General features: G+C 41.2%; 4 protein-coding genes across 5 annotated transcripts; 2 read left to right on the top strand and 2 right to left on the bottom strand.

Annotated features, from left to right (window-relative positions):
- Window positions 1–131: 131 nt before the first annotated feature.
- LOC137736840 (cytochrome P450 CYP749A22-like) lies at window positions 132–2,557 on the top strand. The gene is made up of 5 exons (XM_068476125.1): window positions 132–584; window positions 698–921; window positions 1,038–1,270; window positions 1,470–1,842; window positions 1,954–2,557. The coding sequence occupies exons 1-5, from the start codon at window positions 218–220 to the stop codon at window positions 2,380–2,382; spliced, it is 1,626 nt and encodes a 541-aa protein (XP_068332226.1). The 5' UTR covers window positions 132–217; the 3' UTR covers window positions 2,383–2,557.
- Window positions 2,558–2,636: 79 nt separating this feature from the next.
- Window positions 2,637–8,500, bottom strand: LOC137736839 (vacuolar-sorting protein BRO1-like). The gene is made up of 8 exons (XM_068476124.1): window positions 7,700–8,500; window positions 6,300–7,250; window positions 5,766–5,855; window positions 5,513–5,581; window positions 5,223–5,363; window positions 4,477–4,525; window positions 3,680–3,783; window positions 2,637–3,496 (listed from the first exon to the last, which is right to left on the bottom strand). The coding sequence occupies exons 1-8, from the start codon at window positions 8,372–8,374 to the stop codon at window positions 2,930–2,932; spliced, it is 2,646 nt and encodes an 881-aa protein (XP_068332225.1). The 5' UTR covers window positions 8,375–8,500; the 3' UTR covers window positions 2,637–2,929.
- Window positions 8,501–9,111: 611 nt separating this feature from the next.
- On the top strand, window positions 9,112–11,336 carry LOC137737912 (uncharacterized). Of its 2 annotated transcripts, none has more exons than XM_068477495.1 (3): window positions 9,112–9,245; window positions 9,631–9,712; window positions 10,188–11,336. In XM_068477495.1, exon 3 carries the CDS (start codon window positions 10,213–10,215, stop codon window positions 11,188–11,190), a length of 978 nt encoding a protein of 325 aa, XP_068333596.1. In that variant the 5' UTR covers window positions 9,112–9,245; window positions 9,631–9,712; window positions 10,188–10,212; the 3' UTR covers window positions 11,191–11,336. The 2 variants fall into 2 exon arrangements, with proteins under 2 accessions (XP_068333596.1, XP_068333595.1); XM_068477494.1 differs by having other exon boundaries at window positions 10,154–11,335.
- A 120-nt stretch (window positions 11,337–11,456) lies between these two features.
- LOC137737913 (fruit protein pKIWI502-like) lies at window positions 11,457–14,031 on the bottom strand. The gene is made up of 5 exons (XM_068477496.1): window positions 13,383–14,031; window positions 13,163–13,262; window positions 12,978–13,073; window positions 12,805–12,885; window positions 11,457–11,644 (listed from the first exon to the last, which is right to left on the bottom strand). Exons 1-5 carry the CDS (start codon window positions 13,928–13,930, stop codon window positions 11,582–11,584), a joined length of 888 nt encoding a protein of 295 aa, XP_068333597.1. The 5' UTR covers window positions 13,931–14,031; the 3' UTR covers window positions 11,457–11,581.
- Window positions 14,032–14,440: the final 409 nt, after the last annotated feature.

Here is a 14,440-nt window from a genome sequence, read left to right as displayed (position 1 = left end):
AGGGATGAGAGAGAGTGACAGTGTTGGGAGATGGGGGAGTCCGAGTGGGGTAGAGAGAAGTGAGGGTCGAGTGAATTAGTGGGGGTGTAATGGTGAGTCAGATGGATTGGATGGGTGTCAGAAACCAAAGGAAAATTCCAGAGATCCAGCTGGTGAATACTGCTCGCTCTCACAGGATGAAGAGTGGTTTTCTGCTGAGCTTTAGCATATAGATAATATGCCAACGAAGTGCAGGAAAGTTAAAGAGCTCTCGGACGGTCGGGAATCTGTAGCCAAGGAGAAAATGATGAGCTGGTTAAGAAAGCCAGAAATCACTTCACCAATTAGGTTTCTGTGTCTGTTGAGTAGTCTGTTCGTTCTCGTAGCTCTCATCAAGCTTTTTCACAAAATATGGTGGATTCCGACTCGCATACAGAAGCTGATGGCCTTGCAGGGGATCAAGGGTCCTTCTTACAGACTAGTTCATGGAAACACCAAAGAAATCTCCAGCATGAAACAAGAATCTATGAGCAGGCCCAAGAGTTTCTCACATGACGTAGTTTCTCAAGTTCACCCTCACATTCACTCCTGGACCAAGACATATGGTAACAAATTAATTACTCTAGATACTATTAATTAAAGGGCTAATTACACTTGGATCCCCGTGGTTCAGTACCATAACAGGATCAAACAGTTAATTTTTGCATGCAACGTGCAGGGAACGTTTTTCTTCAATGGTATGGTTCCCAAGCTCAGTTGATTGTAAAGGAACCTGAGCTATGCAAGGAGATACTGAATAACAAACATGGAGCTTTTGTAAAACAAAAGGCTCAAGGGATGATAAAGAGGCTGTCGGGAGATGGCCTCCCAAGATCAGAAGGTGCAAAATGGTTAAAAATGCGCAAGCTGGCCAACCAGACCTTCCATGGAGAGAGCCTAAAAGTAACTTCTTATAGAAACAGTTGTGTCTGAATATTTTTGAATGGGCAAAAAACAAATTAAACATGCTATAAACTGAAAACTTTCTCAATCTTCATGAAGTTATTGTGTTTTTTCAGAGTATGACTCCAGCAATAATAGCAAGTGCTGAGACGATGCTAGAGAAATGGAAAAGTCACGAAGGCAAAGAGATTGAGGTGTTTGAAGAATTTACGTTGTTGACATCAGAAGTAATTGCTAGGACTGCATTTGGGAGCAACTACTTAGAAGGGAAGAATATTTTTGAGATGTTGAGGAAATTAGGCGACTTAATATCCATAAATCATCTCAAACTCCGGTTTCCTTGGATGAGGTTAATTTATACGTTTTTCCTTTTAACTGAATTACAAATTTCAGAAGCATTATTCTCTTATATATATACGTATATATATATGTATATTTATCATATACAGACAGTGTTAGAACTAGCTATAAATATATATAATTAGCTTTAACTTTTGAATCTCTGATCAGAATATATCCATGATGGTTACTTAGAATCAATATTGCAGTAAGTTCTTCCCAACCCGCGATGATATCGAATCAGAGAAGCTTGAGAAAGGAATACGCCAGAGCATAATCGAGATCGTTATTAAGCGAGAAGAACAGGCACGACTGACTGGAGAATTTGGGACTGATTTTCTAGGGTTACTTGTAAAGGCTCACCATGACACCGATGATAAGCTGAGGATTTCGGAGGATGAAGTGTTGGACGAGTGCAAAGCATTTTACCTTGCTGGAGAACTAACAACAAAAACTTTGCTCGCTTGGACTATTTATCTTCTCGGACTTCATACAGATTGGCAAGACATAGCAAGGAGGGAGGTCCTTGAATTGTTCGGAAAACAAATTCCGAATCATGATGCTCTTGGCAAACTGAAAACTGTAAGATTAATGAATATTATATCATCGACGAATGAAATAATGTCTCGTGATGCATGCTTAGCTTGTTGATATGTTTTAAGTTTTAATTTTGTGATATTCGATTACATGCAGATGAGCATGATCATCAATGAGTCTCTGAGGTTATATCCACCTATTGCTCATATTATAAGGAACGTGGATAGGGACGTTAAGCTGGGAAAGCTCAAAGTTCCTGCTGGTGTTGAAGTTATCGTTCCAAATCTAGCACTTCATCATGACCCTGAATTATGGGGAGAAGATGTAGAGCTTTTCAAGCCAGACCGGTTCTCGGAAGGAGTTGCTAAAGCTACTAAGAATAACATAGCTGCGTTCTTACCCTTTGGAATGGGACCTCGAATTTGTGTAGGCATGGACTTGGCGACCACTCAAACAAAGATTGTTCTGTCGATGGTTCTGCAGCGCTACCACTTCACTCTTTCCCCGGGTTATGTGCACTCGCCCTGTGATAAGCTTGCAATTTGTCCACAACATGGAGTTCAAGTAATCCTACAACCACTGTGAAGCGTGATCAAACTATTAAAGAGATGGAGACTACTCAGTTGCCAATAAATCTTACAACCGCGTGAAACACTTCTTCATTATTGACGGAATGTGGCTTCTCAATAATGTCTACGTGGCCGATTTACAAAACTTTGCGCTTATGATCGGAATAATAAGCTACACATCTTTAGTGTCATTTCATGCCAGGCAGCCAGCAAGAAGCCGTCGGACTCTTCAATCCGAGCCCCATAAAATTGAACTTATTACAAGACAACATGACAAAATCTGGTCCATAAATACTTCAAATACACGAATTCGTTATTTTCTGTACGTCTAAATATATCAAAATATGCTCAAGATATACACTGAAAAAACAAAGTCTGAACGAGATGTGCCCTTCACCTAAGGCGTCAAGTAAAACAACCAGTCACCCCGAAATATTCCAGAGATATAGACTATACAATCTCAAACACTACATCTTCATTCTACCGGGAATTCATCCAAACGACAAAAATCACAACACTTTGTAAACAATAAGATCATACAGCGAATAGTACCCAGGTCTACGCTATTGTTGCTTATAGTAGCCACCCTGTTGAGGAGGGCGGTATTGACCTGGAATGGTGTAAGGAGGTCGAGGGTGCGATCCAGGTTGTTGTGCATGGGCATTGTAGTATGGGCCACGCCACCCTGGATAAGCAGGTTGACCATAGTCATGGTTTGCAGGTGGCTGTTGCTGGGTCTGTGGAGGTGGGTATGGACTACCAGCTTGAGGAGGTGGGTATGGACTACCAGCTTGAGGAGGCGCGTATGGACTAATAGGTTGTGGTGGCACATGGTAAGGAGATGGCATCTGCTGCGTTGAGCTATAGTGGGGAGGGTGAGTATATCCAGCCATTGCTGGCTGCTCAGGAGGATGGTAGTATGGTGGGGTTTGAGGACGAGGATCTGTTGGCTGTTGTGAACCAGGTTGTCCCACAGAACGATAGTTGTTGTCGTACGCACCTGTGGTTTTCGTATCCTGGAAACTGAGGCCTGCCATTTTTTTGTGGACATCTTCAATCATTTCCTTGCACTGAATGTTTCTAGTCATCACAAAGTCATTGCACTGCTGCTTTACATTCGTTATTGCATCCTGTTGAAGACGGACAAAGCAATCAACCACCGGAACACGAAGTCATGGAAATAAGTTTCAAACACAACTAGGTGAAGATTGATAGCATGCTGTCACAGCAGACACCGGAAGAGATCCAACCATAATAAAGAAAATAGTGATCTCAAATAGCTATAAAGTAAAGTGCACATTATTCAAAATTACCTGAAGAGTAACATAGAACTTTAAGCCCTCATTTATGTTCTCCTTAATTTCGCGGAACTTTGCTATGGCAGCTTGAATCTGCTTGTAACATTTCTCACGAGATGCTGGAACAAAATGAGAAGGAAACAAACAGGAAAAAGATAAGAATACACTCCACTTTAATTATGATATGCAAACAGACAGCATGACAGAAGCAAGGAAATAGATTCTATGTCGTAAGATAATCGGAGGACTTCCCTACAAACATATTCAATATATGACAATGAAAACAGCCAACAGAGAAAAAAGGCGCTTGAAGTAATAGATTGTGAGATATCATCATGACCAGCAGAACAGGTAAGAGCAAATAAAAACTTGAGAAACAATATTGAATAAGCATGTAAAACACCCACGTTACACATGGGTCAGAATAAGCAATATTCCAGATTGTTTGCAGGCATAAATCTGTCTTTTATCCAACGAAGTGATCAGGGGACAACGTTTCTAAATTGCCATATATTCATTTACTAGTTAACATGATAATCAGTTACGGGGTCAATAACATGATTGAGATCTCATTCTGGACATTTTAGATTACACCGTCTCTCTTCCCATGGTAAAGGAAACAATTTTTTCCAGATTGAGATATAAGTGAACTCCAAAAGGTAGACGTGCACCCTCACCCAACCCACAGGCCCAAGCATTTAACAAGGTCATCAAGGGTAGAATAATACAACCAATGAACATCTACGACTAAATAATGCATCAATAGGTGTTACCTTAAAGCATACAAACCATTTAAAGCATAAAAGACCTACCTTTATAATCTTCTAGATTGAAGATTGCAGCAAACTCATCATTTTGGGCCTGCAGATGACAAACACACATTTTGATCATGAGATATTTGAGAGCTTAAATCCATTTCCATTTATTTAGGAATATTATACAAGGAAAGGAATTTTCAAAACCCATAGAAAATACTACAGATGAATCTACAAAACATGAAATGACAGACAGCTCCTTGGTAAGCAAATGATAATATGGCAAGTGGCAACTGACTTGATTTGACAAAGGCATTTCATTTCTTTTAACAAAAAAGAATAATAGGGAGTACCAGTATAGCATATATTTTCTCATCAGACCTCTTCCAAGATGATAAAGAGAATTAAGCCACAGAGTATGCCACACCGCATATTATTTAACCTTATCCCTACGGCTCTACCCACAATATATCCAATTTGGTCTTTGAAAGTTACCAATAAGTAGAACAAAAATGTGCAAAACCAAAGGTGTTGATTCCATCAGAATGTTGTCTATTCAGTTATATCTTAAACCACAATATACTGACTTGGTCTTTGGTAAGTTAAAAATAAGTAGCGCAAAAATGTACAAAACCAAAGGTTTTTATATGATAAGAATATCGTCCAGTCAATCTAGTTGCATATTAAAATGATAGGTACTGCTCAATGTACGACATTACCAATTGCACACTCAAAATAGATGTGGGGAAAAAATGAAGAAATATGCATAAAGAAAGTCCAACAACAATAAAAAGGAAACAGACCTGGATTTGCTGCAATAATTGTTCTTGTGCCTCAATATTATGGGCAATGTCTTCACTTATAAGATCATACTTAGATATCTCCTTCCTGAAAAGATCCTCATAGGAGCCAGTTGATGTCATCAACTTAGGTAGTATATCATCCTGAGGCCACATAAAAATAATAAGCACACAAAGCACTAAACTCAAAAACGAAGGCATCATTAACAATTGACAAAGCTCATCATGAAGTGTTGCTTGAACAAAAAAATATTCTCAAAAAGTTGCATCCAACAATCAAATAATCAACACACCTTTCTTTTCATCTCTTTAAGCATGTCTTCAAGACCAGCTCGTTGGGCACCAAGGGTTTCCAGTTGCCTCTGCATTGAGCATAGACGGTTAAAAATGTATAAGTAAAAAAACTAGCAATGACCAAACCACTCATGTTAGAAGTTTAGAAAAGAAGTTTGATCCTTTCTCCAGTACAATGCAACAGGAATAACCATATGAGTTATTCATGTAACCCTTATACAGATGATGCAAAAAGGGGGGTAAAAAAGTTACCAAGCTCTGCTTCAGGGCCCCCAAAATAGCATCTTCATTGGCATCCAAAGACATTATTGGCCTAGCCAGAGTTGGGAGGGCAGATTCAATCTGCGAGAAGAAAGAACATAAAACCATTTAGAAAGGTTTGACACCGACACACATGAGATAAATAACTCAAATATACTAAGCCTGATTAATTTATGAACTTTCAGAGAGTGGGAGAGGAGGAAGAGAATCAGGAGCATGTCACTATGAAAAACTAATAAGGAGCATGTCCATATGAAAAACTAAACATATTATAATGAGAGAAGAGAAGAATAAATCGACGAGATCAATTGTTGGTAAATTGGGATGTATTAATAACATCGGTTAAGAAACGAGGACAAATGAAAAACAAGGACACTTCCGCCTATTGAATGGACAAAAGTTCCATATGCAATATAAATTTTATTAAAATGAACAATAGTACAAAAGTCAAAATGAAATAAATGAATTAAGAAGTATAAGAAGGCACTTGAGAAACATGAACAAGAAGAATTCCAAGAGAATTACCGGACGACGATCAAGGATTGACATGAGAGCTGAATGTTCTCTGACCGAGCGCTCAATCCGAGCATCACTATCTGCAGCTTGCTTCAAGTTCCCTGCAAACCTATTTAGCCTATCCTGTAAGCTCTTTGTCAAAGTACTTGACTGCGGCCTCGTCCACCGGGTTCCAAATTGGCTTCTAAACTGAGCATCTTCTCTGGCCTCTTTCTGCAAGAGTTCCTCAATCTGTACCAGCATTTCCTGGTTTACCCTTTTCAAATCCTTAAGCTGCTGTAACTCAGCTTCCAAACCAGCAGGGCCTCCACATATCTGGACTGCCTCCACGTCTTCTTTAAGATCTGTAGGAAGAGTAAAATTCCCTTCCAATGCAAGAATAGACTCCGGAAGGTCCATTTCCTTGAGCCTTACTCTGGTCAGTTCACTGGCTTGTTGTAGCTTTTCTGCTTGTGTTCTGATAATGTCATCAACCATTTCAGTGTACCTGGAAAGAGCTTTTGCACTACTGTCTGGAACAAGACTAGCAAACATCTTCTCCTTGCTCGCATCCAGGACCTCACTCATTGCCAAAGGCTTCACCATGGAAAATGCTGGAAGAGGTGGTAAGGAATCAGGGGAAGGAACCCTCATGAGATAAACTCTATCATTCTCCTTTACAGCCCTCTCCAGGTTACGGTTCAAATGGACATCTAACTTACTAATTGCGTCCAGAATCTGTGCAGCAGCCCCCTTTGTGTTTTTCTTAGCCTCAGACAAAGCACTAATCCCACTCTTTAACCGTGCAATTTCTTCTGCAATCTCTTCTTTCTCATGGAGCTCTATACCAAACCTATAGCAAGCTTCTGCATAAAAGAGAGCTGCCTTTAACTGCATGTGTGATATCCAGGCCCTGTCAAAATGCTGGTACAAGGGCGGAGCATTACATGTCGCTAAAGCTTCCTCGTAATACAGCCCAACCTGTAACCACATCCGTCTCAAATCAATTCACAACAAAACCAAGTGAGTCACCAAAACTGGTATGGAATCATTATTTCTCTACCATTTAGGATTCAAGGGAAACCCAAAAAACACAGTAGTCCAGAGGCAACTAAATGTGCAATTCCGTGAGTATTAATTTAGTCTTTGGTGCAATATAGTTTATATGGTATTTGTTGAAAGTCAGGCAAAATCCCCGACTTGCGAACAGAATACCGAAAGCAATCAGCTTCCCCACAGCCATATGATCCATTTCCTCTCTGCTACCACAACTTATAAAATAAATGAAAACAATTAACATTTTCATAGCAGAGTCACTTTACTCAAACACACCCACAGCTTCAATTTAATCAATCAAGCAATATGAAGTTCTAGCTACACTATTAACACCCAATATGTAATCAATCAAACAAGCAAAATACAACACTCACCTGCCTCGAGATCTTGGCACAAACACCTGGCGTGCTCCCTTTGGCAATAGTATTCTCAAAGACGCACTCTTGGGCCTGCGCCAGCATCAGCCTCTCCAGCATCCCAGCGCACTCCACCGACAAATCCACCGTCGTCGAGCTCCCAATCGACGCCTTGGTCGCCGCGTTGTCCCGCAGAAACGCGAACGCCCCAGCCGCCGCAATGAACGCGTGCGACGCCTGCCGGCGACCGTCGACGGTAGCGCGATCGTAGGAGAGTCCAATCTGACTGTACACGGCGCCCAAATTGAACAAAACGGCAGCCTTTTCCAGGTGGATGTTCTGCTGGGAAGCCTTCTGCTTGTTCTTGAAGGCGTCGTGCCAGACGAAAGTGACGGTGTTGATGTGATCCTTGTCCGGCGAGATGGGGAAGCGGGTCTCGACGAGGCAGAGGGCTTTGAAGTAATTTTGAAGGAGGTCGCGGCGGGTGGTGAGCGACGGGTCGGGTTGGCGCTCGACGTCGGAGCGGAGCTGTTTGACGGTTTGGAGGTCGTCTTCTAGGTTCTGGGCTTCGCGCTCGGAGTAGTTGAAGGCTATGTAGTTGCGGAGAGGGCGGTAGAGGTCGATTTGGGTCGTCTTCTTCTCGAAGATGGCGAGCATGACGTTAGTAGCGGTGCCAGAGGCGGAAGACGCCATCTTTTGGGGTTTTGGAATCGAATCGATGAATTCAAAGAAAAAATTGAAGACGAAGAAGAGAGAGAGTTTAGAGTTTTAACGAGTGAAATTGACCAAGTCGGTCTGCCTTAATGCGGAATGGTTTTTCTTTTCCTTCCTCACAAAGCAAACGAGAAAAATAGAAATTTCCTTATTTTCTCGTTGGAATATATTTAAAATAAAATTTCAGCGTTTTACTCATAATAATATTTAAAATTAGCATAACTCTTAACTTTAATCTTTAAGATTTGAAATCAAAGTGGTTTATGAGTTTGTCAATCATCAATTATTATGATCATTTAACAGAATTTCTACAGAATTACCAAAATAATTGATAGTGACAAACTCATAACCACTTCCATTTGATTTTAAATCTCGATAACTAAAATTAAGAGTTATACTAATATTAGAGTACATTTTAAAAAAATTCCTAAAAATTGTTACCAAAATAAATATTTAATAAATTACGTTCCTTTTATTTCAGCAATTTAGATATTAAAATTAAATTTCATTTTATTTGCTGAAAAATATAGGAACAGACTTTCTCTAGAAAGAAAATTGGGGAGTTTTCCACAGTAAGAAAGAGGGGGCATTATAGTCCTTGCACCCGAGTAATTAGAGTGGGTGTGCCCTGTGCCGTGCTCCGTGTACGTCCCTCTCTATCTGTTTATACACCCACCAACTGACAGCCCCCAACGCTAAGACGTTTCTGCAGGGCCAAAAGTCAAGCCCTAGAGCTCTCTCTCTATCTCTATCTCTCTCTCTCTCCTGAGTCGACCAATTCGATCTCTTCGATCTCTTCGATCTTCCTCTCCCTCTCTCTCTCTCTCTCTCTCTCTCTCGCTTCTTACAGGTACGTAACTGCTGCTAATCCTGTTAACTCGTTCAATTATTGTCAATTTAGGGTTTTCCTTTGTTTCATTGACTGCTTTGAACTGTTATTTATCGTAAAATTTGGGGGTTTGATCCTAAAGTTTCTGTCTTTGAATGTTCAGCGGGTCTCTAGGTTTGATATTATGTGCTTAAACTGACTTTCTAATTAATTAATGATTAGGGGATTTATTATATGTATGTTCATTCGGAGTTTTTGTTTGGTTACTGAGAAAATGAAGATAACTTTAGTTATAGAAAGTAAATTGCGTGCTCGTAAATATTTCAATTCATTGTGATGCGAAGAATTGAAAATTTTATTAGGGTTTTTTGATATCTGACAATAAAGCATTAGCTTGCACTTGCAGGCTTGTTTGGAAGGAGAGTTGTAGCTTTGAGCTCTTGAGGCTGGACTTTTGGTCTGTAGAGCTGTTGTTTGCTCCATATAAGGTAAGAAATCTGAATTGAATTTCCAGATTTTTGTTCCGTTTCTTTATTGATGTGAGAATTTTCATACTTCATGTTGCGGATATTATTCTTGGCCGAATGGATTTGCATTCTTTTGTTTTGTTTGTAAACTTTTGTTGTTTTAACTTCTTAGTCGGGGAACGATTGTCAGATACTTGGTGTAGGACTGATTTGGAATGTTTGGTTTACGAGGCTTAAAAACAATGGAACGTAAGATGTGTGAATGGAAGAGGGCAGATATGACCGACTTGTGATACCTGGAACTTTGTAGGGAAAGAGAACATTATGATTAGCGTTCTTTTTTGTAAACTCGTAGGTTGATCTTAAATAACTGATTGATGTGCATTTAGTATTTGTCTTCTGTATATGCGATGCTAAGATAAAAATGTCAAGGAACTAACATTTTTGTTTCTCTTCTTTGAGATGCACTTCCGGTCATCGTCGTACCAACATGCAGATATTGTCCTGGTTTTTATATCTAAATGGACACCAGGAGGTTCATGCAGCTGGTTGAGGAGAAAAAGAAAAGAGCTTTGGAGAAGAAAGAAGCCCCGCTGAAATGGGAGCAAAAACTAGAAGCTGCTGCTAAGGCAAAAGCTGATGCCGAAGCCAAAGAGAAGAAGCTGAAATCTTCAAAGCATAAGAGAAGATCTGCGTCAGAGTCTGATAGCGATAGCGACACTGACAGAAGTGATGGGAGAAGAAGGTCAAGTAAAAGAACTCACAAGAAGCACAAGAAGCGAACTCACTCCGATGCAAGTGACAGTGAAATGAGGAAGGAGAAGAAATCCAAGCGAAAGCCAAAGAAACATTCCTCAGGCTCGAGTGATGATAGCAGTGATGGGTATGAGAGTGATTACGAAGGAGATAGGAAGAGGAAGAAGAGAAGCCACAAAAAGCACAGGCATCATGATTCTAGATCAGATTCTGACCCGGATTCTTCCAGTGACGATGATAGTGATACAGTGAAGAGAAGTCATTCGAGGCACCACAAACGCCACCCCAGGTCAGACTCAGAATCATCTGGTTCTTATAGTGATGAGGACGAGAGAAGAATCCGAAGGGGTCATGCTAAGCACCACAAACGCCAGAGGCATTTGAGATCTGTTTCCCCTGAGTCAAGTTATGAGGATGGTGAGGTTAGAAGGAAAAGGCACGCAAGACACCATAAACGTCATAGGCGATCACGATCGCATAGTGTTGATTCAAGATCATCAGATCCTGATTCCCACAAACGCGGCAGAAGGAGCAGATCTCTGGGAAAGTCATCAGATGACAACCGCGACGAGGCTGATAAACAGTTGAAGCACAAGAGAAGTGGTCACCATAGCCATCATCACCACAAGCATCGTCACCACCACTCAAAAGAGGAAAAAGATAACCATCCTCGGGGTTCAGGTGAGCCCAACGGAAAGCACATAGAAGATGCTAGTGCAAATGCAACCGATAATAACAGTTAGTAGACGTCCCTTTAATTTGCGGTTATTGCTTTCACTGGATTGGACTTTATTTACTTTCCCGGGGAACCTCCCACCTCTGAACTACTGCATTCTCGGTTGCCTGCATCTGTACTTGTACTTGCTCCATAAATTCAGTTGCCTTCCCTTGCTTAACTTTTTCCGTTTACGAATTAGGTTTTGGTGCATGATTTTCTGGATGCCAGCGTGACTGATCTGATCTCAAACCAAATTTAACATGACAAAAAAATAACATAGATGCTTACAAGTCGGAATCTCCCAAAATTGTTTTTATTTTCCTTTTTCCAAGCTGGGATAATTTATCCTCAGCCGTGGGGAACAAATCGGTAGTGTCACTCAATAACGATACAACAATATTACTTTGAAAGATTAGTTAGAAATTCTTCAGTATGTTTTCAGTTGATACACCGTCTGCTACAAGAATTGAGGTAACCTCCTGCAAAGAAAAGCATTTCAAAATGTTACCTCCGCATAGAAATAGGAGCGTTAGCATTCAATATTTACCACACGGACAGACATCACACATAAATGACGCGGCATTTATGTGAAACACGAGACCCCTCACTCGCTGGGGTTAGTCTTTTTATCCAACATTTCTCTTTTACGTGTAATCGACCAAGGTACGAAAATTCAGTAGGTGATGGATGCAGTATACCTAACTCAGATAAAGGCAGGCCGTTTTGGGTAACAAAGGGGGAAAAGAACCCCAAACAACCTAACCCTACTCGTTGTAACGCAACTTACATACACCAAGGACATCAACCATTAGAGCTATCCCAATCCAGGTAGGTGGATCATTGAACACATGGCAACCAGGCCATTTAATATCATAAACAGTGACTCTATTACGGCCCGGAATATAAACCTTTATTGGGTAAAGAAACAATAGACAAGAAAATTAGCAGATGCCAAGAGAACTTGATAAGTTTAACATGAATGGACTCGCTTCGCATGGACGTAGTGAAGATTAACAATCCCACAGAAACTAAGGCCAAGATTGGTTTCATAATCAACAGATTCTTCTAAGCAGATGATATATGGTTAGATTGAGGACAAGCTCTTTTTTTTTTTCTTTGTTTACACGCATCATGCAAGCATGAATAAGTCACCTTTTTCACACAAAAACAGGTGTCATGTACGTTCGTAAACAGCCTTGCTTCCTTAAGTAAAATGGCTTGGTCCAAGATCATTAAAGCGTGCAGCATTTTCAAATATCCTTACTACTTACACTTAGAAGTTAGAACCCTAGAGCAAAATTCTTATCGAAGAGGAACCCTAGAGGCCAAACAAAATTTTCCTCGGGGGGAAAGACTACATTAGGTGGTGTTGCAACAAATTATTTACACCTAAACTGTGTGTTAAACTAGTAAACAAGACAATGGTAGCACCTTGTCTGGCGCAGATCAAGACTCAAGAATAGGTTCTTGTCCGACTTCAAAGTTATATATTCACAGAACAATATCTATCTTCCCGATAGTCACATGATCTCATATGAACCCGATAGTCAAATAAACAAGTACACTCATACTTGAAATATAACGATAACAAATGCAACAAAAGCAAACTAAGAAATGTGAACGAGAACAGTAAGGATACCTCAGTCATTTGCTTCTGCCCGCATAACACAGCAGCTGTGGAGGGAGGATTATAAATTTGCTTGGCTCTGGAAAAAGCAGCCTGAAAATGTATAACCACATAAAGCGTTAATTCCGCTCTTAGAAGTGGAACCACTTTGAATGAAACTTAGAGCGCATGGGGTGAAGGTCTACCTGCACATAACCACTTTGTCCCGTCCAACCGCCATGGGGTTGTGATAATACCGGCACAATCTCAACACCTGAAGATTCCCAGTCCTTAAATCTATCCTGTAAGACATTACAGGTAATCACAGTCGTAAATTGAATTGGGGAAATTAAAATAAATAAATAAACAGAATTTAATGGTTTATAAGTACCTGATACGCCATTCTGTCAAGGTTTCTAGCGCCATAAAATAGCTTCACGGCGGATCTCTTATCGGCGCTAAACCCCGATTCGATCAGAGACCGGATTGGACTGCACATATTCAAGAGCTGTGTCATGTCAAATTGCTTTTAAAAACTCGAAGAATTCAAGTCCAATGCATCTGAAATCAAATAAATTCCATTTTTTTTTTGTTTTTTTGTTTTTGCTAACCTGATTCCAGATCCTGTGGCGAATATGAGAACCGTAGGGTAATTCTCCGGCGGTTCGATCCGATCAATGTCGAAGCCTTTCCCCATAACCTGGCTGAGCTCCACCACGTCCCCTCTCTTGAGCCTGCACAGAAGCTCCGCCGTGGACCCTGCCACGCTTTTCACCAAAAACTCAAACACGCCTTTTGCGTCCGCCAACGATGGAGGCGACGCGATGGCCAGAAACGAGGGCTTTGACTCGTCCGGGACGCGAAGCTGGAGGTACTGGCCGGCTCGCGTGTGGAACGAGGCGAGGTCGGGGGCGTCGGACAGGTCGACGCGGACGTGGAAGAGCGACTCTGCGGCCGGTTCTATCTCGGAGAGAGGGGCCGGGGTCCAGAGGGCGGTGTCTTGGCGTACGGCGGCGGCAACGCTGGCGAAGCGGTGGCGGCGTAGTTTTAGGTGGTGGGGGTTGAGGCGGCGTAGGATAGACATCGGAGGGAGGGGGGAGCTAAGGTGTGCATGGGAGAGGAGGGGCACCGATGCGGGTTGGAAGATTGCAAGTGTCATGGCTGTGGGATTCGGGTCTTCAAGGATTTTATTGTGTGGCCGGGTCCGTACAATGCCGGCGCCAAAGCTGGTGAGGAATCAAGAGTCAACCGTCTCGAAGGCTCGAGGAAGGGTTTGAGGAGGTTAGACTGGTAATTGGCTAGTCCTAAGTCCACGTGGCATGATTTTGTTATATCCTGGACTTAAGGAGGATAACTGATTGAGCAGGTGATCGCAACCACTAGATGAATGAATTGCTAATTTTTTATTTTATTTTTTTAAATTCTGAGTTGGAAAGGGAAGTGATTTTCACATATCCTTAAATTCATCGAGTTTGTGAAGACGAAAGCATTGTCTTTGAGCTGCGCTTAAGCGCACAATAATCTTTCGTTTGAAAGCATTCCACAAACGAACAAGATTGAACAAGGACGAGCGCAAAGACATACCGTTACGAAGACGAGCAAATTCGACTTTCAAGTAATTAACACGAAAGACGGGGGTTTATAACTTAACAATCATAGTTGCATCGAA

Source organism: Pyrus communis, chromosome 6 (genome assembly GCF_963583255.1).
Source record: "Pyrus communis chromosome 6, drPyrComm1.1, whole genome shotgun sequence".
NCBI classification, from domain to species: domain Eukaryota; kingdom Viridiplantae; phylum Streptophyta; class Magnoliopsida; order Rosales; family Rosaceae; genus Pyrus; species Pyrus communis.
Note: the sequence above shows the minus strand (reverse complement) of the source record. Positions and strands in the feature narration are given on the sequence as shown.

Bases quoted from the DNA above. Each gene is read 5' to 3' on its own strand.
- LOC137736839 (XM_068476124.1), bottom strand. From the start codon at position 8,374: ATGGCGTCTTCCGCCTCTGGCACCGCTACTAACGTCATGCTCGCCATC. The intron at 7,251-7,699 runs GTGAGTGTTGTA...ATGTGGTTACAG, and splicing joins GTGCCAAGATCTCGAGGCAG to GTTGGGCTGTATTACGAGGA. The intron at 4,526-5,222 runs GTCTGTTTCCTT...TGTCATCTGCAG, and splicing joins AATTATTGCAGCAAATCCAG to GCCCAAAATGATGAGTTTGC.
- LOC137737913 (XM_068477496.1), bottom strand. From the start codon at position 13,930: ATGACACTTGCAATCTTCCAACCCGCATCGGTGCCCCTCCTCTCCCAT. The intron at 13,074-13,162 runs GTACTTATAAAC...AATGTCTTACAG, and splicing joins TTGACAGAATGGCGTATCAG to GATAGATTTAAGGACTGGGA. The intron at 12,886-12,977 runs GTAGACCTTCAC...ATACATTTTCAG, and splicing joins GACAAAGTGGTTATGTGCAG to GCTGCTTTTTCCAGAGCCAA.
- LOC137737912 (XM_068477495.1), top strand. From the start codon at position 10,213: ATGGACACCAGGAGGTTCATGCAGCTGGTTGAGGAGAAAAAGAAAAGA.
- LOC137736840 (XM_068476125.1), top strand. From the start codon at position 218: ATGCCAACGAAGTGCAGGAAAGTTAAAGAGCTCTCGGACGGTCGGGAA. The intron at 585-697 runs GTAACAAATTAA...TGCAACGTGCAG, and splicing joins CTCCTGGACCAAGACATATG to GGAACGTTTTTCTTCAATGG. The intron at 1,271-1,469 runs GTTAATTTATAC...TCAATATTGCAG, and splicing joins CTCCGGTTTCCTTGGATGAG to TAAGTTCTTCCCAACCCGCG.